This window comes from Macrotis lagotis, chromosome 2, assembly GCF_037893015.1.
Source record: "Macrotis lagotis isolate mMagLag1 chromosome 2, bilby.v1.9.chrom.fasta, whole genome shotgun sequence".
Classification (NCBI taxonomy): Eukaryota; Metazoa; Chordata; class Mammalia; order Peramelemorphia; family Peramelidae; genus Macrotis; species Macrotis lagotis.
In genome coordinates, this window is record NC_133659.1 from 243,051,303 (window position 1) to 243,076,478 (window position 25,176).

Genomic DNA, 25,176 nt, shown 5'->3' on the forward strand with positions numbered 1-25,176 from the left:
AGCACTAGTTTTCACACCTATTTCAAGCATCCGGGCTATGTAGCCTATCATTCCTCTTTGTGACCCGCTACTATCAAACAAGCCTTGTTTCTTGACTAGACAAATATCTTGTCACCCCACTTAATAGTCACGATGTTCTAGATCCAAGAAGGGTCACAAAACTTTTATTCTAACCAGTGGCGCCGTGGCTTAGTTGGTTAAAGCGCCTGTCTAGTAAACAGGAGATCCTGGGTTCGACTCCCAGCGGTGCCTCAAGGGCTTCTTTTCCTTTCTTTAAGTTTTACCCTCATTTCTTTTTCCTAGGGGAGAAAAGAACCCAGGTGTCTAAACTCCCATCCCCTCCACCCTGCTGTTAACTCCTGGTCATTCTCTCGGGGGGTCGAAAAAGTCGAAAAAGCACAGGAGATTCGAGGGAAAGCAGAAAGGGAGAAGGTTTGGGAACCTGAAAGGGATAGCCGGAAATTAGGAGAAAGAATTATCTTCTCCCTCTAGACTAGCGGGCATCGGGGTTCCCAGCCCCATTCTGTCTGTTTAGTCATTCCCTAAATTCCTGTAATCTGATCCTCCCAACCTGGGCCTTCCGCCCCAGCTTTCATTTTCTTCTAGAATCTGAGTCCCACCCTTTTTAGGAGGCTCATGAAGCCCAATTTTACTACTTTAAAAAATCCAGGAGGATTTCAATACTCCCAAATTTTCTGTAAACTGATATAGTTGATTAGTGCATGGTTTAAAATTTATGACTCATTAGGTCTGGTTCCAAGAATTGGGAAGTTTCTGGCTTTAAATATTGTCACCTTACTTAAATATTCCCCACTTTTTGTTGGGATCCATCCTTTATCTTCATTCAAGGATATGTATTCACATCAAGGATCCAAGCCCCTTGGATCAGTTTAGCTCCTTTCGGAGGATAGCAATGTTTCCCAGCTTCCTCCCAGGAGTAAGTGGAGAGCCCAGAATTCCTCCAGGTGCTCTATCATAGGTTAAGGATTTACATGATTGAGGGGAATTAAGATACCTATCAGAAAGTAGATGACGCTGCTTTTGACTAGAAAATCGTGGAAAACTGAGCCTAGGTGTAATGCCTCCTTTACTGCCCTTCTCACATGAGGTCCAGATATCCAGTCCTCCCACTACTTGCTTCTCTAGAGTCCAGTGGTTCAATTCCCCCATCCCCAAACTAAAGCGATTCCTTCCCTTTTGCTCCTGGCGGGTGTACTTATTTCTAATTTTCTCTTGTTCTATTATCCCCCATCACAGAAATCCACATTTTACTCTCCCACAACACCCTAAAGAGATACAGTTTCATTGTTAATAGCAGCAGCATTTTAATTCCACACAACTCAAGGTCAAAAATGTTGGCTCATAGGCCAAGATAGAGAACTCAATAACAGGTTCAAAACTATCAACAATTTTCATATGAATCCTAGAAAGGAATGAATCTAGCTCTTACTCCCTTCAAGAACCCAAATATGGAGGACTTATTATGTGATAAGCTTCTTCTCTCTTCACCCTTGTTGAAAGTACACCTTAAATAGTGAAGATAAAGCTTGGGGGAACAGTGGAAAGACCAATACAAGTTCATTTGAAGATACTAGTTTCACCAGCTGTCAGTCTGTCCCGAAGCAGTTGCCACAATATGGTAGTCACAGCTGAAGATGAAATCCCTTTTTTGTTCCCTTTCTTAAGACCATAGCTTTTTACCTTCAAACCTCGACCCCAAGAACTCTAGGTAGACGGTGCCTCAACCAGAGATTCAGTAGGAGCAGCACTCAGTTACAGGACCCGGCAGGGCAGAGCTGACCTATCACTCTTAAAGGACTTGGGTCTCATATGGAAGGTATTTCTTCCCCAACATACAAGAAAGCTTCCTGTGCATATCTGTAAGAGGCTCTTATCTGAACCAAGAAATCTCTGGATAATGTGAGAAGGAATGCTTTCTCTCCTTTTCCGGGCAATCGTCATCTAAGTATTTGAGACTGCGGGTAGTCTCAGCCCCTCATCATACACCCCTTCCCCGAGTGTGGGGGTGCGCCCAGCCCCCTCCAGTCTGTCATTTGCAGAGAGCCTCCAGCACTTCTAGGGTGCGGCGGATGTCCCGGACCTGGCGGGCCAGTCCCTGCACGGGCTGCAGGGCCCGCTCCAGCTCCTCGCACCGAGCCAGCAGCGTGTACATGCCCTTGATGCTCATGTCCACCGCCTCTCCCAGAGAGTCCACGGCGTCCCGATAGGTCTGGATGCAGCCCACGCTCAGCGCGGTCAGCTCCTGCACTGCGCCGCCGAGTCCGCGAAGCAGCCGTTCCACGCGGGCACCCAGCTCCCGGCTCAGCCGCTCCAGGTCCCGCAGCACCTCTGGGTCTATGGGCGGGATGGACGGGGCCGGGGCCGGGGCCGGCCGGGCCGTGGGAGGCGGCGGGGGCTGCGGATTCCCGCTCAGGCGGATCTTGAGCTGCAGGTTGTTAGCCACGAAGTGGGTGAGATCTCCGTGTCGGCTGACCGTACCCTCCAGTTCCAGGGCGCTGGAGATGGTGGCCCGGCGGCCCCCGCCAGCCCCCTGCTCTGGGCCACCGAGCAGGGCCGCCCCGCCGCCGCACGCTCCGCTCAGCCCGTCCAAGCTTCGGCTGTCTTGGAGGCGCCCCGCGAACGGGCGGGCCCCTTTCTCGGGTTCGCGCTCCTCCTCCTCCTCCTCCTCCTCCTCCTCCTCCCCCTCCCCCTCCCCCTCCCCCCTCCTCTTCCTCCTCCTGCTCCTCCGGGTTCATCCCACGGTTGTTTCCCGAGGAGCCGCGGGGGGCGATGCCTCCCGGCATCTGCTTCGTTCCTAGGGGACCAGAGGCTGGTGGAGCCCAGGTCCGAGGGCCCGGACAGGCTGGTCCACAAGGGCTCCAGCCCACAACCCCGGCGGCGGGTGGAGCTCCACAGGCTCCGGGTGTTGCATAGGCTGGCGGGCTCGAAGCCCTCCGGGGGCCGCTCACTCCGGGTTCCCCCTCTGGTTCACACTGGATGCCAGGCCCGGGGAGGAAGAGGAGGCTGCTTTCCGGGTCTGGAGCCGGGAGGACAGTTCCGGGAGCACCCGGAAAATGGAACTCCGGCCTCCACCCCAGGTTGCCCAGGGGGCGGGGCTACTGGCCACAGAGCCAATGAAATTGTCCTTCCGGCGGGCAGGAGCTAAGGCAACCCGAGCCTTTTAGAGGGAGCTGGGAGGTGCCTATTGGTAAGGGACGACATTGATTGGATGCGGGGAAAGAGACTCCACGAGGAGGCGGCTTTGATTGGGCAGCGCCGTGCACGTGGACGCCGTAGGCGAAGGAGACGCGCAGGAGCGGGCCGGGCTGGGCGACAGGCCGCAAGGATCGCGTTTCTGCTGTGATTTCGGCTGAAAGCCAAGGTTTTTAGAGCTCGCCAGCCCTACACCCCTGAACTACAGCTTCCCCCCCGCTTCTGTGCCGTGTCCTCTCAGGAACCCTAGCTTCCGGATCCTCCTCTGCTTTTCCGTGCTGACCTAGGCGTTTCGCAGGCAACTTGTGACATTGCAGAATGTGACGGCAGAATTTCAGCTCGGGGGTGCGGGGTGGTGGGGGAGATACAGAAAGCGCGCACTTTCTGCAGAAAGGCGAAAGGACTTTGGAAACAAAGTCAGAAATTTACCACACGATGACGATTGTACCATTTATAACCTCTTTTATGACTTGTTTAGCCTAGGTTCCTCAAGAATGCCTTTCCAGCTTCAACATTTGTTGGGCAAGAAGTTTTAGTGTGCATCCAGGGGATGAAGGGTGACTGCTGCCAGGGTGCCTCTAGCACCTCCCTTATCTCTTTCCTACTGCTTGATTATTTGTCCCGACCATCCTATTTCACTTTGCCTCTGACAATGTTTGTCTGGCATTACCCTTTCTGTCTTCTTGCAAATCAAATAAATGGTTTTTTAAAAAAAGCCTCTTCTAGCTCTACATTTTATAATAACGTTATCCTTGTTTCCAATGAAACTCCAATAGAGGCTGTAGAAACTTACTCTAAGATCTAAGGATAGAAAGAAAAACTGTTTTGAATTCACAGGATTTAAAGTCAGTTGAGAAAAATGGATTGATATGGTGTATACATGTGGATTCAGAAAGAAGATATGTTCTTTCATCTTCCAGATCCATGAGGATCTATGAAAAGCAGTTTTGAATTTACAGTTTTTAAAAGTCATTTGAGAAAAGAGTTTGATCTGAAGTATAGTCAAGGAGATGCACGTGTTATACTTCTGATCCAAAGAATCTATGAAGAAGATCAAAAGTCTTCTTGGGGGAACAATTTTAATTGTGATAGAAACACAAATAAAAACTTTATAAAACAAATTCTATGTAGAGTCTGGGGAATTTATGTACAGTAAATTTTGGAAAGATTATTTCCTGTGAGGAGTGAAGAGAAGACAAAGATAAAGGCCTATTTTTTCAAAGAAATATAAATATGTTTTAAGAAACTTTAATCATTATCTGAAATCTTATGAATGAATTGAGGCTGCTTTCCCAGACACAGAAAGTCAGTTATTGATATTTTGAGGTTTGTGACAGTGGTAACTACCAAAATAGTATAAATATTCTTTAAGCATGCTAATTTTATTACTGATTCTGTATGTTTATACATGCAGTAATTTTTAAAAAGAATTTTCATGCAATAATTTTTAATGTTTATTGAATTTTTTAAAAATGAGTATTATTGAGAAATGAAACTTTTCTAGTTCATTAAATAGTTAAGATTTGATAAAGTAAAGGTTATTTTATAATAATTCTAAGACTTTTTCCCCTAAGATATTAATTCTTAGTCTTTTTTCACTCTCATTCTTTTAGTAGTATACAGTAGATTTTTCTAATGACTACATTATATGTGAATTAAAGCTATGACTGCAAATATAAAGACTGAGTTAACATCTTGTTTGCAGAATTGTCCTTTTGCTTTACAAATGATCCATTCTATAGACTGTTAGAACTTACTGTTTTGCTCATATTTTTCTGGTATCAGCAATGATTGAAGATCTTTTAGGCTTGGCAATAAACACAAATAGTGTTGAAATATCCCAAATCTTGAATAACTTTTTTGATGGTCATTGTCCATCCCTGAATGACTATATTGATATATGCAACTGTGGGGCAAAAGCAATTTGCAATTTATGTTAACAGTTAATGTGATTATTAATTTTTAAGTGAATCGAAAACTTTTAAAATTTATTGGTTTTAATTTCTAATATGATATTGACATATAACACATAAACAAATGCTCTTTAAGGTCTTCAATAATTTTTAAATGTATAAAATAAAAAATTGAGAACCACTGTCCCAGATCAATGTTAGAACTCTGGAGAAGAAATGTAACTATGTAGCAACTAGTCAATGGCAGGCTAAGGATTGGGTGACCTATAAGTGAGTGTGACTAGAGCCTAAAACCTTGCTATATATGTTTGGATCTTCTTTCCAACTTTTTCCATTTAAGGATGCATTCTTTTCTTTTAACCTTATAATAAATAATCATTACTGATAATTGTTTGATGTTTATAAAGTCAAACATATATTTTATACATGAAATGCCTATTTCTTTTTATTTTTTTTGACAATTTTTAAGTTCCAAGCTGTCACCCTCCAATCCTCCCCACACTATTATTACAGAAAATCACCATTTGACATAGATATATATATATATAATATATATATATATATAAAATACATAAATTCACAAATATGTGTATATCTATATGTGAAACTATATTATGCATCTTTCTATCAGTTCTTTTTTGGGGGTGGATAGCATTTTTCTTCATAGATCTTTTGTAGATGATTTAAGTATTTATATAATTCAAAGAATAGCTTAGTCATTCAGTTTCTTCAAACAGCATTGCTGTAACTGCATACAAGTTCTCTTGATTTTGCTTTTTTGCTCTTCATTATTTCATGCATATCTTTACACGTTTTTCTAAAACCAATTGGCTCATCATTTTTTACAGCAGACTAGTATTCCCAGGGTAATTAGGAAGTGCAGAAAGAACACTGGTCTTGGAGTCAGAAGGACCCAAGTTCAAATCTAGTGTCAGACAATAATTATCTAGCTGTGTGACTTTGGGCAAGTCATTTAGCCCCATTGCCTTGCAAAAAGTAAGAAAAAAATAGTATTCCATCACATTCTTGTTTAGCCATTCCCCAATTGCTGATCAATTTCCAGTTTTTTTTTTGCCACCAAAAAGAGAACTGCTAAAAATATTTTAAACAAATAGATTCTTTTCCTTTTTCTCTCATCATTTTAGGAAACAGACCTAATAATAGTATGCACAGTTTTGTAAACTCTCCAAAGATGCTGGATTGGTTCATTCTTCTACCAACAGTATATTAGTGTCCCAAATTTTCCACATCACCTCCAACCTTTGTAATTTCTCTTCTCTCATTTTTGCCAGTATGATGGGTGTGAAGTGATATCTCAAAGTTATTTTAATTTATATTTCTCTAATCAATAATGATTGAGAGCAATATATATTATATATATATATATATATAGAGAGAGAGAGAGAGAGAGAGAGAGAGAGAGAGAGCTTTGATTTATTTATCCCAAAACTGTCTGTTCATATCATTTGACCAGTTGGGGAATGATTCATGTTCTCATATATTTGACAAAATTCTCTACAAATTTGAAATATAAGACCTTTATCTGAGAAAATCTATACAATTTTCCCCCAAATTTTCTGCTCTTCTAATCTTGACTATATTGGTTTTATTTGTTCAAAACTTTTTAATTTAATGTAATCAAAATTATTTTTTTTTACATTTTACAATTTACATTTTACAACTCAATGCTCTCTATCTCTTGTTTCTTTATAAATTTTTCTATCCATAAGTCTAGGTTATATGTTTCATGTTCTAATTTACTCATCTATCTCCCTTTATATCTGTCATGTATCCATTTTGACCTTATCTTGGTAAATGGTTTAAGAGGGTATTCTATACCAAATTTCTGCTAAACTGTTTTCCAGTTTTGCAATAATTTTTTTTATGAATTCTTATTCAAAAAAGCCTAAATCTTTACACTGTGAAGCACTGACTTATATATATATATATATATATATATATATATATATATATGTCAGTAATACCTGTTTGAGAAACCTTTCCTATAGGAGATATAGGGACTGTTACTTTTTCTTTAGGAACACAAACACCAAGAATTATTATACCAGTCAGCATTACATGAGATTCTTGATCCAACCATTCTGGAGAGCAATATGGAACTATGCCAAAAGAACAATAAAACTGATCATACCCTTTGCTCCAGCAATACCAATACTAGGCCCATATCCAGAAGAAATCATAAAAACTGGAAAAAATCCCGCATGTTCCAAAATATTCATAGTAGCTCTTTTAGAAGTGACAAAGAATTAGAAATTGAGGGATGGCATCAATTGGGGAAAGGCTGAACAAGTTAGGGTATATGAATGTACTATTGTTCTATAAGAAACCATGAATGATCAAACTCTAAAGAACCAGGGAACAAATTACAGAAATTGATGCTGAGTGAAGGGAGCAGAACCAAGAGAGCATTGTACACATTAACAACAACATTGTAAGTTGGTCAACCTTGATAAATGCATTTCCTCTCAGCATTTGGAGAGCTGGGACCACCTTAGGAGATGGGCTATGGACAAATGCTATCCCCATCTAGAGGAAGAAAAACAAAGCAAAACAAAAAAACCTACAGAATATGAATGAATACTACATTTACTTTTTTAAAAAAATTCTCTTCTGTATTTCTTTCCTATCTCATGGTTTTCTTTCTTTTTCCTTAATCCTAATCCCTCATACAGAAAATGACTAATTTGTAAACATGTTAAACACAAATGTGTATGTACAATATTCACCAGATTGTGTGTCACTGAGGGGAGGGGGGTGGGAAGAGTGGGGAAGGAAATTATATAACGTAAAAATATGCATATGCATGTGGATATATATTGAAAAATTTTCATAACATGTAATTAGAAAAATAAAATATCAATTGGAAAGAAAAAAGATGTAAGTTCTTCTAGAAGAGGTCCAGTGTGTTTCTATTGTTGGTCTGTGAGGATCTATGAGATTAAACTATGGAGAAGATAGAAAATAGAAAGTTAAGTGAAATTTCTCTTCTGTCAGAACTGTCTTAATTGTGTAGTAAAGTTTAGAAACTTGACCACAATTACTTCTGGGTCACCCCTTGGCCTTCTCCTTGATTTATTTCCATATTTATTCTTTATCAACTGTATTCTAGGGCAATTGGGGAGTATTTCTCTTCTTATTTAATACAAAATTGCAACTTCAACCAGAGTTTCAACATCAGTTTAATAAACTAAGAAATTTCCCTTCCCTAAAAGCAATTACTTATCTCTCTATGTTAGATCCCTTAATTTTAAAGCTAGGTGATACACTATATAGGGAACTGGACCTGTAAATCAGAAGAACCTGATTCTAATCCAGCTGTAGACATTTACTAACTATATGACCCTGGGGAAATCACTTAACCTTTATCTTCTTCAATTTCTTCTTCCCCCTTCTTATGATTATGATTATGATTGTGGTAGGTGCTGGTGCAGTGGATAAAGCACTAATGGTGGAGTCAGCAGGACAGGAGTTCAAGTCCAGCCTCAGACAATTGACACTAGCTGTGTGACCTTGAGCAAGTCACTTTACTCTGATTGCCTCTTCTCCAGAGCATCTCCATTTTCCCCAATTCCTATCTGGCCAATAGATCCACACATCTCTGGGGGGAAAAGTGAGGCTGATGACTTAGATTTGTCATGGCATCACCTCCCTGAGATTATGGTCTTTGAGAATGAAGGACAAACATCATCATCAGTATTATTATCACGGTCCTAGTAAAATGAGAGTAATAATAATAATAACAATAATAATAATAATAATAATAATAACAATAGCAGCTATCCCAGGGTTGTAAGGATGAGTTAAGATTTGTAAAGCATGTTGCATATATAAAGCAAATTAATATACAAAGATTATTATTGATTATTAAATCAATATTAAAATGCCAGACATGCAGTTTATTAATAAATGAAATATAGAATATACATACATAATTATTTATAATATTTAAGCTGTGAGAAAATCACAGCAACACCTTAAACTTTCACTGTAATAACAGATAACTTCCTTTCCCTTGTGTTCAGGAAACATATGCCATTAATATACTGTTTACAAATGTTTCAAAAATTTTCTTCATATTTCTTCTTTACAAGTTTCTGGGGGGAAACAGTTGATAGCTCGCTCTCTCTTTTTTAGTTTTTTTGCAAGACAATGGGGTTAAGTGACTTGCCCAAGATCACATAGCTAGGTAATTAGTAAGTGTCTGAGGCAGGATTTGAACTCAGGTCCTCCAGACTTCAGGGTGGGTGTGCTACTCATTTCCCACCTAGCTGCCCTCAGTTGATAGTTCCTAAATGAAAAAAAACACTTCCATAATTTATCTAATAGGTCTTCATAGAGCCAAATAAATCTTCCTGATTCCATTATATGAAACACTCATTAAGTGATATTTTCAAATGTAAACCCCAAACTGCCTTTTCCCTAGACATTCCATTTGCTTCTTAGAGCTAAATAACTATTGGGACAAAAACTTGTTCAGTGATTAATTTATACATACTTTTGTCAATTATACAATCAAGAGTGCAGGAATCCATGAACTAAACAATCAGTGAGCCCAGAACTTTGATTACAGCAAACTTTACATGGGTTTTGATTTCATAAGTAGGATAGGTACAATGGAATTTTAAGGAAAGTAATGACTTGCATATCAAAAAACAGGAGAAAGAAAAGATATCAGGAAAGATAAGAAAATCTCAAGCTTTAAGTTGCAGATAAGTGGAATAGCAAATAATTGTTTAAACCTAGGGCTATAGATGTTTCAGCTTAAGTAAATTATGGTGAAAAAAGTTAAACCAGAAATTATCTCAAGACACTGTTTAAGTCTTTGTAGGAGTCAGTTAAGAACATCAAATTCACATTAATACTTATAAAATACTACATTAAATGAAATGTAAATGAATTCAAAAGAATATAATTGACACATATGACCTTTAAGAAATTGATTGTTGTTTTAAGTAATGAGAAAACAACAATCAATAATAATAAAAGTGAAATAGAATAAAAGTAGGCCTAGATAGTCTAAGCAGATAAATTGTATATGAAAACATTTAAGAATCCATGCATTTATGAATCAAAAAATACATGGTAACAACAAAAATAATTCATTAACAGGAATGATGAGTAACTATTTCTTCAGTTTTCTGTGGGACATCTTGTTAATATTATTGCTGACCTAGTTCTCACCTGATCTATTAACCTGTAGGCCTCTATCCCTTAGCTTCTTGGTGGTACAGGCCATCATAATTCTCATTAGACCTATAGTTCTGGCTTCTTATACCTGAACTTTTAAGATAGCCATGTAGCTAGCAGTGTTATTGCTCTAACTCCATGGAAGATAATTATACCCTAAAAATGCAGCTGAAATATGAGGTAAGTTTTAATTCTTCCACTACCACTACCTTCTTATTTGAACTAAGGTCATCATCAGCACTAAGCAAAATTACTGGGTTTCTATGCATAGTGTCTTCTTTACTCTCAGAAACATCTTTAGCAATTCTCTTTACTGACTAAGGAAAATGCTAGATTTCCTTGTGCAACTGCTTCCTCTTTACTAAATAATTCTTCTCATAATTGCAACTAATATATTTATACTACTCCATGGTTGTAATAGAATATTTCTACCTCCCTGATCATATATTGATGATGTTATTCTTATATCAAGTTTCTGTCATCTAACTGATGATGAGTTCCTTCTTACTTTTTTCAGGGTCTAGGGAAATCTCCTTCAGTAATTCTTTGTTTCTAAATGTTAATTCTTTAGATCTCGATGTCCATAGTGGTATTTTCTTTGTGAGAGCATTCTATCTGCATGTGACCCTCTACTCTGCAATTGTGTCAGAAAGTAGTTTTATGGTTTTTAAAATCATCTTCTTATGAATATATATATATATATATATATGTATATATATATATATATATATCCTGTATTTCATAGTCTCCATTTCCATTCCAGGTATATATACTTTTTGGGGGGGTTGGGTTTTTTTTGAATAGCATCTTTATTTTTTTTTCATCCATATACACATGTATATTTTTAAGTTACAAAATTTCTTTCCACCCCCCCCCTTCCCACCCCCATCCCTTCAGTGACAACAGTCAGGTTAGCATTGTACATATATATTTTTGACAAACACATTTACAGATTAGTCATTTTCGGTATGAGGAATTAGGATTAAGGGAAAGAGATACATAAGAGATAATTTTTATAAAGTGTTCATCAGATTCTGAAAGGTTGTTTTTGTTTTGTTTTGTTTTGTTTTTCTTTTTCTGGATGGGGATAACATTGTCCATAGCCCATCTAAGTCCTAGCTGAGAACTGCTAGGAGGAGCTGCTTCCATCAAGGTTGCTCATCTCACGATGTTGTTAATGTATACAGTGTTCTCTCGGTTCTGCTCTCTTCCCTCAGCATCAGATCCTGTAACTAACTCATTCCATGCTTCTCTGGAGTCTGACCATTTATGGTTTCTTATAGAACAATAATGTTCTGAAGTTCTGAAGACTATAACTTATTTAGCCATTCCCCAATTGATGGGTATCCCCTCAATTTCCAATTCTTTGCCACTATAAAAATAGCTGCTATGAATACTTTGGAACATGTGGGACTTTTCTAATTTTTTATGAGTTCTTCTGGCTATAGACCTAGAATTGGAATTGCAGGTCAAAGGGGATGAACAGTTTTATTGTTCTTTCGACATAGTTCCATATTTCTCTCCAGAATTGTTAGATCCATTCACAACTCCACCAGCAATGCTTCAGTGTCCCAATACTCCCATTCTCTCCAACTTTGATCATTGTCCCTTTTTCTCATCTTGGCCAATCTGATAGGTGTGAGATGATACCTCAGAGTTGTTTTAATTGGCATTTCTCTTATCAATAATGTTGTGAAGCATTTTTTCATATGATTATATGCAATTTTAATTTCTTCATTTGAAAACTGTTTATTCATACCCTCTGACAATTTACCAATTGGGGAATGACTTGTAACCATATAAATTTGATGCAATTCTCTATATATTTTAGAAATGAGACCTTTAACAGAACTCCTAGTTGTGAAGATTGTTTCCTAGCTTCCTGCTTTCCTTCTAATTTTGGCAGCATTGATTTTATTACTGCAAAAACTTTTTAATTTAATATAGTCAAAATCATTCATTTTGCAATTTATAATGTATTCTATTTCTTGTTTGGTCATAAATTTATCTCCTTTCCATAGATCAGATACATAGAGTATTTCTTGGTCTATTACTTTATCTTGGTGTTGCCCTTTATGTACCCAATTTGACCTTATTTTGGTATAGGGTGTGAGATGTGGGTCTATGCCTAGTTTTTGCTATATTATTTTCCAGTTTTCCCAATAATCTTTGTCAAATACTGAGTTCTTTATCCCAGAGGCTGATGTCTTTGGGTTTGTCAAATAGTAGATTGCTTTAGTCACTTACTGCAGTTTCTTTTGAACCTGTCCTAATCCACTGATACATTACTCTATTTCTAAACCAGAACCAGACAGATTTGGTGACTGTCTTTTTATATTATAATAAAGTTTTAGATCTGGTAGAGCTAGGCCACCTTCCTTTACATTTTTTTTATCAGTTCCACTATTCTTGTTGCTTTTGTTGCTCCAGGTGAATTTTGTTACTATTTTTTCCTAACTCAGAAAAATAGTTATTTGGTGGTTTGATCAGTATGGCACTGAATAAGTAATTTAACTTGGGTAGAATTGTCATTGACTTTATTTGGGTAAGAAGTACTTTATAATTGTGTTCAGACAGTTTCTAGGTTTGGCTTGGGAGATAGATTCATAAGTATATGGAATTTCTCTTTCTATCTCTTGCTCTTGGACTTTGTTGTTCATGTATAGAAATGTTGATGATTTATGTGGGTTTATTTTATATCATGCTACTTGGTTGAATTTTTTAATTGTTTCAAGAAGTTTTTTTAGATGATTTTCTCTGGTTCTCTAAGAATACCATCATATCATCTGCAAAGAATTAAAGCTTTGCTTCCTCATTGCCAATTCTGATTCCTTCAATTTTTTTTCTTTTCATTGTGTACGTCTAGTATTTCTAATCCTATATTGAATAGTAATGGTGATAATGGACATCCTTGTTTCACCCCTGATTTTATTGTAAATGCTCTGAGTTTATTCCCATTACATATATTTGTTGATGGTTTTAGATAGATATTATTTATTATTTTAAGAAAAACTCCCTTTATTCCTAAACTTTCTAGCATTTTTAATAGGAATGAATGTTGTATTTTATCAAAAAGCTTTTTCAGCATCTATTGAGATCATCATATGATTTCTGTGGGTTTTGCTATTGATATGTTCAATTATGTTGAATGTTTTCCTAATATTGAACCATCCCTGCCTACCTGGTATGAATTCTACCTGATCATTATTATCCTAGTAATCACTTGCTGTAGTTTCATTACTAAAATTTTATTTAAGATTTTTGCATCAATATTCTTTAAGGTGATTGGTCTGTAATTTTCTTAGTCTGTTTTGGTTCTTCCTGGTTTAAGGTATCAGCACCATGTTGGTGTCATAAAAGGAATTTGGCAGAACTCCTCGTACTCTTATTTTTTTAAAATAGTTTATGTGGAATAGGAATTAATTGTTCCTTTTATGACACCAACATGATCAATTTTGAAATAGGTGCCATGTACTGCTGATGAAAAAGTATATTATTTTCTATCCCCATTAATTTTTCTCCAGAGGTCTATCATATCTAAGTTTTCTAAGATTTCATTCACCTTTTTAACTTCCTTCTTGTTTATTTTGTTGTTAGATTTATCTAGTTCTGAGAGAGGGAAATTGAGGTCTTCTTTTAATAAAGTTTTGCTGTCCATGTCTTCTTGTAATTCACTCAGCTTTTCCTCTAGGAATTTGAGATTCTATACCACTAGGTGCATACATATTTAGTAATGATATAGTTTCATTACCAATGTTGCCTTTTAAGAAGATAAAATTTCCTTCCTTTTCCCTTTTAATGAGATCGATTTTTGCTTTTTATTTGAGATTAGAATCACTACGCCTGATTTTTTTACTTCAGCTGAGATACAGTATATTTTGCTACAATCTTTTACCTTTGCCCTGTGTGCATATTCAAATATATTTCTTGTAAACAACACATAATAGGATTCTAGTTTTTAATCCATTCTGCTCTCCAACTCCATTTTATGTAACAACTCATCCCATTCACATTTACAGTAAAGATTATTAATGCTGTATTTCCCTCCATGCTATCTTTCTCCATTTACATGTTTCTCTTTCCTTTCCTTGTCAACAAAATTTTACTCCCTTTCCCTTTTGACTTTTCTTTTAAAAATTTAACTTTCAGCTTATTTTCACTTATATCTTCACTTTCCCTTTTATCAGTTCCTTCTTCCCTTATCTTTCCCTTTCTATGTCCCCCCTTCCCTGTAGATTAGGATAAATTTTTAAACCCAAGTGAAAATGTATCTTATTCCCTCTCTGGGCTAAATCTATTGAATAGAATTTACTCATGGTTCACACTCTCCCCTCTTTTCCTCTAAAATTATAAATCTTTGTGCCTCTTCACTTGGTGTTATTTATGACTTTAGTACTATTAATCAGGCATCATCAATCATAGTTTGATTATTTGATTGCTTGATAAGCTCATATTGTTATCAAAGTATTATCACAGATTGTAATTATAATCATTTTTTTAACCTTTCCCCCTTTTCAAGTACCCTCCAAGGACACACAATCCTGCTCATGAGTCAAAGTATCATCCAAAACCAAATCATTTCTTGAATTTTTTGTGCCCCTCCCCTCCAGGTCTATTTTCTCTCACACTTTAACCCCCCTCCCCCACCCAGGGTACTTAAATTAAGTGAAGCAGGGATTAAGTCAAATCCTGATTTAATTAACCTTGAGAATCTTAAATTTGGGGGGGTTGCTTTTTGGGGGAGGGGTTGTGAGGCAATGGGTAATTTGCTCAGAGATCACACAGCTAGTAAATATCAAGTGAATATCTGAGGCCAGATTTGACTCCAGGATGGGTGATCTAAAGAATCAACTTTTGAAAACAAAGACAAAGCCACTGAAGGAGATTTCCCTAGACCCTGAAAAAAGTAAGAATGAACTCATCATCAGTTAGATGACAGCAACTTGATATAAGAATAACTGCATCACTAGCTGCCCCCTAGAATCCTGTTTCTACTGTCTTTCAACAGATTATAAACTTTTGTCTTTGAATCTCTGCTATGAGATTCTGACCCCTTTGCACACAAGGCTTCCCAGTAGGAATCATTTTTAGCAGTTCGTAATTACTTTTTGAAATGTTTCTAATAACTCTTCAAAAATCTGGGATCAAAAAGTCCTTGATTGTGACAGTATAGAATTGATAAGAACCTAAAAGAGACACAATTTGAAGAGTTTTGAAAGATCAATCTGTGGACTTGTGAGGTGCCTAAGAAGTCTCACATCACATCTCATGCTCCTGAGTTCTAGTACAATTCCATTTGAGTTTTTAAAAATTCAGTAATAAAACTCTTGATTTACTAATTAGCTTCTTCCCCATCTGTGTTCTTAGAATTGAAAAGAAGTAATCTTGATCATCCTGTAACTAAAATATTTCAAATAATATTTTCTATGTCTTTATTTCATTATTGATTTCTTTCCTAATGTTGTGAGGGCTCTCTTCCATGCATAATATGAAGGTGTCATTGTTTGACTTGAAGTGAGACAGAATAGCTGTCTCTAGCCTCCTTTCCTTCTATTCTTTTCCAAGAGAGACTTTATTTCCTCCAGAAGGGAAAGCAGGAAGTTCAAACTAGAGACCATCAATCTTTTCTCTGCAGAGAAAATAGGTACCAGGTTAGAAAATATCTATATGCTTTCTCCTATATTGAGTCTAGGGCAGGACTCTTCAACCTTACTTTTAAAAGTTTTTATTGAAACAATGGACCATATCTTTTGATTTACCATTTTAGTGAGAGTTCTGTGGTGGCTTTGTTTATCAAAGCATAAAATCACCCTGCAGGCCACATTTTGTACAGACCCTAGTCTAGGGGATATTATCTACAGATTCAAGTTAACTTCTTATCACTGTTTCATTATTTGGGAGAAATGAGGTATTCAACTTCATATTTAAGTCTTGACCCTTTTCCTATTAAATACCAGTTCCACAATGAACATAAGAAAAGAACATAAAAAAAAAGAAACCTATTTATCCAATTTGATAGCAAAACAGAAGTCAGAGAAAGGATGCATATGAGAAAATATACAAGACAATATAGAGTGAAGGAGCTTTCCCAAAGGAAGCGAGGCATTTCATCTCAATCAAGAGGAGAGATAGTACTAGATCTTACCCAAGAGGAAGCTCCCTGAAATCTCCAGCCAACTTGGGATAGGGACATGATAGAGACTGACACCTCTCTTGTTGGCTTCTTCCCAGTATCTTTTCTTTTAGCTACTTGAAGTGGTATTGACATCTTGCATGTTCTCTCCTGAAGGTGAAAGACAGAAGCACCCAAAGTGACTGCAGAATCTGAAGAGATTTTCAAATCCCAAGAGAGTCCCAAAATATTTAAAACCTCTCTTCTCTGCTGTTCTTATCAACTCCACCCTGACCCTGATGCAGGCCTTGATTTCCACCATTAAGAAGAGAGTCCCATATCTATGGGTTCTGGGACTGGAGTTTTATTAATATTATATATATATATATATATATATATATATATATATATATATTCAGTAAATTCATATTTAAACCTAGGAGATAAAGGGATTTAATATATGAGATATGAATGCTACTATCACTGGAATGATTTTTTTTGTTTTAAATAAATAACATTTGATGGAGGTTCAACTTAGTTTATTGAGAAACATATTGAAATTATATTATATTAATTTTAAATTCTATGTCTTCATTAACAAGAAAATATAAAAGTAAATACCTAGATTATATTGGAGTTAAAACAATAACATTAAGTTTGGGGAATCAGTCAGGGAGCAGCAACCTGAAGGTTGAAGGTAAAATGTAATTCTTTGTAATCATGTTATATATTGGATGTTGCCCCTCCTATTTGTTGGGGAAATGGGGTTAAATGACTTTCCCAAGGATACACAGCTAGTAAGGCTCAAGTGCCTGAAGCCAGTTTTGACTCAGGACCTCCTGACTCCAGGGCTGATGCTCTATCTACTGTAGCACCTGTCCTCACTACAGGTATGTTCCCCTGATTATAGACCCGGGGTTCAACCAGTCTCAAGCCCTCAAATGCCTTCATTTTAAAAACAAAATCCCATTATATTTAGTTCATTTAAGATAATAAATAAATTCTCTTCAAAAATCTTCATTGTCTTCTCAAGATCAAAGTTACAATAATTTGATAAGAAAAGATATCTGCACCTCTCCCTTCTCCAATTTTCTCACAACATGATAGGAAAATACTGTTGTCTTAAGGTATCACTTTTATAAATTAAATATGTTTTTCTCTTGTCTCATCTTCCCCATAATTGGGGGGGGGGAAGAAAAGAAAAGAAAACCCTTGGGACAAGTAAACTTAGTCCAGCAAAATAATGTCCAAAAATATGTCTCATTCTGCACCACTGCTAGGAGGTGGAGAGTCTTCACTGTCCCTCATTTATTGTCATGATTATAGAGAGATATAGTCAGAGAGTTTATTAATGAGAGACAGAGTTAGAGTGAGAGACAGGAAAAGACATAGAATGTGAGGATGGATGAATAAAGTATTAAACACATATGTGTTAGGTACTATGCTAAGGTCTGAGGATATAAAACAACAAAAATTCCTCAAAATTATGGTCCATACTCTCAAGGATCTTACATTCTAATGCCAGAGTGCTATAGGGTAAAGAGGAGATGGGGAGGTGGGGAGAGGGAAGCAAGTATCCAAACTAGACTAGACAGTGGGTACAAATGAACACTGGAGAGAAACAGGTTGACTGAAATTCTGGTGATATGGCTATTCTGAGCAAGACTTTATAAATCATCACCAGGGTAGTGTCATCCTCAGCAGACAAAGCAGCTGATATGGAGGTGGCACAGATTGAAGGGTGAGCTGGGAAGAAAGAGTCAACAAAGTGAACCAGTAACAGGGAGGAGCAGGGCAGATGTGGCTGTTTTCAGTGCAGAACATAGCATAGAATTTTATGTAGAAGTCCTCTGGAATTTTTTCTTGTATTTTTTTATTCTTTTTTGGATTTTATCTCTTTCATAATGAACTAATTGTATTTCTTAGGACCAAGCATTCTATGTTCTGTCACTGATGTGTTTGATAAGATGGTGTTTATGTCCATGAATGAATTATGTAGATTTAGTGGATGTTGTTTCCCTATTAATATACTAATTGTTAGTATATGTAACACAGGACCTTCAAATGATTCTGTGCATTTGCTTTCCTAAGCCATTCTTTTGTATATTTTTCTTACTCTTTTGTTTCCTGTATGTTAAGTACATATGACTCTAGCTTCCTTTTTATTATTATCTAATGCTGTATATTCTAATGGTTACTTTAACATTACTGGTTTGTGGAATACAATATTAATTTTGTAATTACTTAAAAATAACAGACTGAATTATTTGATAAGTATTGTGATAGAAACCTAGAACTGAGTGAATGGAGCCAGAGTTAAAAATAATGACATTATAAGATCATTGAAAATAGCTGGAAAAGAATTGGGGATGGGGTTATTGTGATTTTTAAGTAAATCAGACCAGGGGAAACCAGACTGCATTAATCATTCAAAAATTCCTGATCCAGTAACTCCTCCAAGGATGAAAAGTTAATTAGAAAACAGGAAGCCTTAATGGACAGAAGAAAAAACAAACAAACAAGAAGTACATCTAAATCGGGAAAATATGTCTCACCTCCTGGTTAGTACAGAGTGTAGATTTCCTACATCCAAAAATATCTTGGTTCTCACTTAGGAATTCTCTCTCAGGACAAGAGTATTCCTCCTGAGTAAGAACCAGAATTACTAAAGGACTGGCAAACATCTGAACTAGATCAATTGCATAATTTGGTTAAAAGTATGGAAGACCTACTTTTAAATTTGTGCTGACTATAGGAGTAGAAAAAATTGAAATCACATGCTTGAAAAAGGAGAGAGTGGGGAAACAGACTTGGCCTAAATACTGATATAACACCAGTTTCAATAATCTCTTTTACTCCATGTAATTTTTTTCCAAATAAATGTTTTCTGTTTTCCTTTTTTAAAATTATACCTACATTTTCAATGTACCCCTCACCCATCCTCTTCCAGAGAATAATCCCTTAAATCAAAAAGAAAAAAAATGACATTTAACAAAATTACTCAACATATTGAAAAAAGCCTGATATTATATGCAAGGTTGCACATCCTGAATCCCATTATTCTGCAAAGAAATGGGAGGTAGTATCTTTCTTTGGGACCAAACTTGGCCATTATAATTGTGTGGCATTTAATTTTAATTTTTAAACTATAGGTATTGCTAATGTATCCTTGAGAAAGAATGGAATCTTAGGAAATTATTTATTATATTAAATTTGTGAGAAAATTGAGTCTTTTTTTAAATAGGAAAAGATTTATTGTTTTTTCATTTGACCAGTACAAAACTAATTATATTACTTATCTCACCCTTGTGAATAGCTTTCTTCATTCCCCAATCACTATATCACACACTCAGTAATTCAATTTAATTCACTTGGACAAACATATATTAAGTATCTCTATCTCTAATATCTTATTTTCTCCTTGGGGATATGATTTCTTTACCAACACATTCAATTTCGATCAATGTGTAGCATGGAAACAATGTAAAGATTACTAGATTGTCTTCTATGGGGGGATGGGAGAGAGAGGGGAGAGTGGAGGAAAGATTGTTAAATTCAAAACTTTACAGAAAATGATGGGTAGAAACTACTATTGTATGGAATTGGAAAACAAATATTAATTAAAAAAAATAAAGTGTGTGACTTCTATTGGCAGAGTGGTAAAGTGATCCAACCATTCTGGAGAGCAATTTGTAACTATACTCAAAGGCTATAAAATGTTGTATAACCTTTGATCCAAAAATACCACTACTAGGTCTGTATCCCAAAAGGATTTTTTTAAAAAGGAAGGGAAAGGACCTATTTATACAAAAATATTCATAGTAGCTCTTTCTATGTTGTCAAAGAATTGCAAATTGAGGGGATGCCCATCATCTGGGAAGTAGTTGAACAAGTTGTAGTACACAATTGTAATTGTATTGTGCTAAAAGAGATGACAAGCAGAATGGTTTCAGAAAACCTTGGAAAGATTTACATAAAATGATGCAAAATGAAGTGAACAGAACCAGGAGTGCATTGTACACAATAACAGCAATATTGTACAATGTTCAACTGTGAATGACTTAACCATGCTCAACAATATGATGATCTAAAATAGTCCAAAGGGTTCATGATGGAAAATGCTGTCTCCATCCAGAGAAAGAACAGATGGAATCTGAATACAAATGGAAGCAGTTTCTCTTTCTTTTTTCTTTCTTCTTTCTTTTTCTTTCTTTCTTTCTTCCTTTCTTTTCTTTCTTTCCTTCTTTCCTTCCTTCCTTCCTACTTTCTCTTTTTTCCTTACTCCCTTCCTTTTTGAGTTTTTTTCCACAAAATAACTAATATGGACACATGTTTTACATGATTGCACATATATAATGTACATCTGGTTATTTACCATCTTGGAGGGGAGATACAGAGTTTGAAACTCAAAAATTTTATAAATGAATATTAAAAATTATTTTTACATATAATTGGGGGAGGGATCCATTAAAAAAAATAAAGTGTGTTACCTTTGTTTTCCTTCTCTCTGAGAAACTCTGCTATTCTCCTTTCCAAAGCCTCTTAATGAACCAGAACTCATGTTTCCCTACAAATACATAGGTGGTAGCTTCATAGGGCTATCCTTTGGAAGAGCACCAAAACTTACCTCAATAGAGATGCTTCATTTATATGTTTTTTTACATGTTTTTTCTTTCATTAGACTGTCTCCTTCAGGATGGAGGTATTCTTTAATTTGTTTGTAACACTTAGCATAGTACCTGGCACATAAAAAATACTTAATAAGCGTTTATTGAATGTCTCTTGTTTTTCCTCCCTTATAGCTTATTTCCAAAATGACTTTCCTAGTTTCTTAGCTTCTAATGTCTCAAATGTTTTAGGCTCCTTATGGTTAATGACCCATCCTTATCTTATGAGTTAAAACTCAAAAGAATTTTCTGTCATGTATGACACAAACACTATTTAGTTTGTAATTTTGTCAGTTATAAACCTTTAAAACTGAAAAAAGTCACATTCCAATGAGCTGAAGAACCACAGTGTCCTGAAGCTATTGTTAATCTCAGACATTTCTCTGCTTTTAAAAAGGTAGTATAAGAACATTTGAGGAGCAGTTTTCTAATTGGTTCTAAGTTATTAAAATTTTGTAAGAAACTTGTTTCTCTATAAATTGATTTGATCAGTTTTCTTACCCCAATGTTCTTTTTCTGCCTTTTCAGTCACCAAACTGTTCACATATGAAAGAGATAGTATTTTACATAATGCAAATAAGTACAAGGTAATTTATGGGAGAGGTGAGGCAGTATCAATGTACAGCTAGAGATCTCAAGAAAGGCCTCATGTAGGAGGCAGTCTGAGCTGAGCTTTGATGGAATTTAGGGATTCAAAGAGGTAGAGGTAATAGTTAATTATAAGAAAAACTAGTATTCATGTAATGGTTTTTAAGATTCAGAATGCATTTTTCATTTCTTATTTCATTTCATCCTTCACTACCCCATGAGGGAGGTGCTATTATATTGCCTACTTTACTTAGGAGGAAACCCAGACATTGGGTAGCTTATTCAGTAGCTTGCCTAGAATCACACAGCTCAGAATTTGAATTTAAATCTTACATTCTCCACACATCTAGCACTCCATCCACGAAAAGCATTCTAAGCATAGACAGACTATGCAAAGGCACAGAGACCAGAGATGGAAATGTCTTGGTAGGAGGAACAACAAAGCCAACTTAGCAGAACCATTGAGTGCATACTGGTAGGTTACTTCAGATCTAGAACACTCAACCAGGAGGTACTCTCTGCTCCAGAGTCCCTTCCCTCTTTTGGGGGGTTGGAGTGCTCTTCTCCAAACTCCATTTAAAGAGATCCTCTGGCCAGCCATCTCTTCATGACTTGGATACCTCTTTCTCTCCTCCCTTTCTAGCTTCCTTTTGATTATTTTCTTCCACATTTAGAATGTAAACCTCCTGGAAAGCAAAGTGTGTCTTTTTTCTTATATAGGTGCTTAGTTCTATGTCAGGTTTAAAATAAATGGTTGTGGACTGCTGGCCTAAAGGAAAGTAATGCATATGCAAAGTAATGTCTTTTTAATGTCATTTCATAGGGAGAGTGTTCTGCTTTGGCAATTATTTGTCTGGGACTTAAGTCTGTTCAGAGTTCTAGGAAAAAACAGTTGCTAGTTTTGTATAACCAAGGTTACAAAAATTGTTTAGCAAAACTACTAAAGTGTTGCAAGGGATTATGTTCTCCCCCAAACATTTTTTTTAAATCTTTCCTTTTAAAAATTCTAAACTTACATCCAACAACAAATAATACAGTTGTGTAATCGAAAATAAAATATAATACATGGGGAAAAAAGAAAAACAGTTGCTAGTTCTGACACAGCTGTTGCTAATTTTAAATGTGACAAGTTGTAGAATACTGCAGTGACAGGAAAATGTTCTCAGATTTTGGGGCAAATGCAATTTATCTGATTCTTTATTGGAGATGAGAATTAGTGTTCTCATTGTAAGTTAAGGTGAGATCATTCACAGAGATGACAGTCTCTGAAATGAATAAGATAGGAGAGACAGAGAGAAAAAAAAAGATTGATTTCAAATAAGCTTGAAGTTGGAAATGATAGGACTGAGCAGAGGCTCTACTTAAAAGTACAGAATAAGAGAAGTCATCCAATGAAGCAACTAGTTTGGATGAGATTCATGCCCAGATAGATCAACAGAGAAGCTACATACATCACAACATTTTTATGAACAGTTTCCAAACAAAAAGAAGACATTTAAGATTATATTTCCAGAGTTCTGAGTTAGTCTCAGCATATGAATTTTCTTCATTTTTTGGCAAGTTGTCCACTCTCCCTTACAGATATGGAATGCCACTATTAAGAAGAATGTGACTGAAGCTTATGTATGCATTATGATATATTTGTTATTCTTGCATTTGTTCTGAGTACCAGCACATTATTTCTTTTGCAGTATTATTATTAAATATAATCCAAACATCAAAACCCAATGGTATGGGAGTGGAGTAGAGGTGATGAAAATGAGAGAGAAAAGAGAGTTTCTTCAGTCTCTTTATTATGTACCAGATAAAATACTAAAAGCTTTGTAATTTTTATATCAGTTTATCATCACAGCAATTCTTGAGGTAGGTGCTATCCTCATTTTATAGATGAGGAAATTGAAGCAAATAGAATTTAAGTGATTTTTCTACAGCTAGTAAGCCTCTGAGGTAGGTCTTCCCAGCTCTAGAACTAATGGTCTCTCCTCTGCATAACCTCTGCTTCAGACTTGATATATATTATATATGAGGTAAAATGAGTGAAGAGTTGAAGACAAAGGGGAATTTGGGGGGAGGATGATGGCATCCTGAAGAGAAATAGGAAAAGTTAAGGGAATTGGACTTGTTGAATTTGAGACCCCCATGAAATCAGTTTGGAATGTCCAATATGCAGTCTAGGGCTAAGGAGAGAGATTAGGTCTGGATAAACAGATCTGGTAGTCATCTGCATAATGATTCTATTTGGAACTCTTGAAGTCACAAAAAAGGAAAGAATATAAGGGTAAATTAAAAGAGGGCTCCAGAAAAACCTTTGTGATAAATGTGGTTTATAAGTTGTTTGTCCTTTCTTCTTAGAAAGTTGTCACAAGGATAATGTCGTGACTTGCTATGATGTTTTTTTTTAATTTAAATATTTTATGTTTTTTCCAAATGCATGCAACTGTAATTTTCAACAATCATTTTTTGTAGTTTTGAGTATTACACTTTTTCTCCCCTCTCTCTCTTCCCTCCCCTGTCCTCCCTGACAGAAAGCAATCTAATATAGGTTCTCTAAATATAACCATGCTAAACATAGATCCATAATAATGTTGTGAAAGATGAATCAAATCCAATCAGAAGAAAAATATTAGGGGGGGGGGAAACGACATAATACATAAGACAACTTTAAAAATTGAAGACTTGTGGTCTTCCATTTAAACTTCACAGGTGTTTTCTATCACAAGTGTTTTAGAATTGTCTTTGATTATTGTATTGTTGAATAAGTCCATCATAACTGATCATCATCTCATGTTGTTAGGGGACATAATATTCTTCTGTCTCTGCTCAGTTCACTCAGCATCAATTCATGCAAGTCTTTCCATTGCCTGTGAATTTAAGTGAAGCGGAACCGTCCAATATGATCAGCCTCACTCTCTCCTCTGGAGTCATCAAAGGCCAGTGAGACAACAAGAGGTCGCCCGATGGCCCAGGGTGCAGTGGGCGACTTTGGCTTTTGTAAATTGGATCTTTCCTAGGTTTTAGTTGTTGAGGCATCACCCATTCAGTGACTACGGGCTAGTTAAGAATTCAGACAAAGATGGCTCAATTTACCATCACAGAACTAGCAATTGGATAGAATATGAGTGAAGATCCAGCAAAGGAGATAGAAAAGGAGTCGAGAGAGGTAGGAGGTGAACCATGGCAGAGGAAAATCTGGAAAACCCAGAGAGGGGAGACATCCAGGGTTTCTTTCTGAACTGTTTTGCTTGGATAAAAGGGATAGTTCGGTAGGAAGTATAGCCACAATGCCTTGAAAAGTCATTTCTGGCAAGCAGTTGGGACTTAATAAATGCTGATTGATCGATTGAATCTGAAAAGATTTGAGGGGGAAGAAATGGACTCAGAAGAATAAAAAGTGGGAACCGGTAAGCCCCTTTACATCTCATAGGCAGCATAAGTCATTAGTACGAGTAGGAGGTAATTTGAAAGCGCTTAGGAT

At 36.4% G+C, this 25,176-nt stretch overlaps 1 protein-coding gene and 1 non-coding gene across 2 annotated transcripts; one reads left to right on the forward strand and one right to left on the reverse strand.

Moving 5' to 3' along the window:
* The first annotated feature begins 178 nt into the window (after window positions 1-178).
* TRNAT-AGU (transfer RNA threonine (anticodon AGU)) lies at window positions 179-252 on the forward strand. The gene has a single exon. It is a non-coding gene; the product is annotated as a tRNA-Thr (tRNA).
* A 1,048-nt stretch (window positions 253-1,300) lies between these two features.
* On the reverse strand, window positions 1,301-25,139 carry BORCS6 (BLOC-1 related complex subunit 6). The gene is given in 6 exon segments (XM_074221012.1): window positions 1,301-2,696; window positions 2,749-3,003; window positions 3,005-3,162; window positions 3,246-3,370; window positions 3,497-3,597; window positions 25,117-25,139. Coding segments are annotated over 6 exon segments (1,308 nt in total). The 3' UTR covers window positions 1,301-2,050.
* Between the last annotated feature and the right edge of the window lie 37 nt (window positions 25,140-25,176).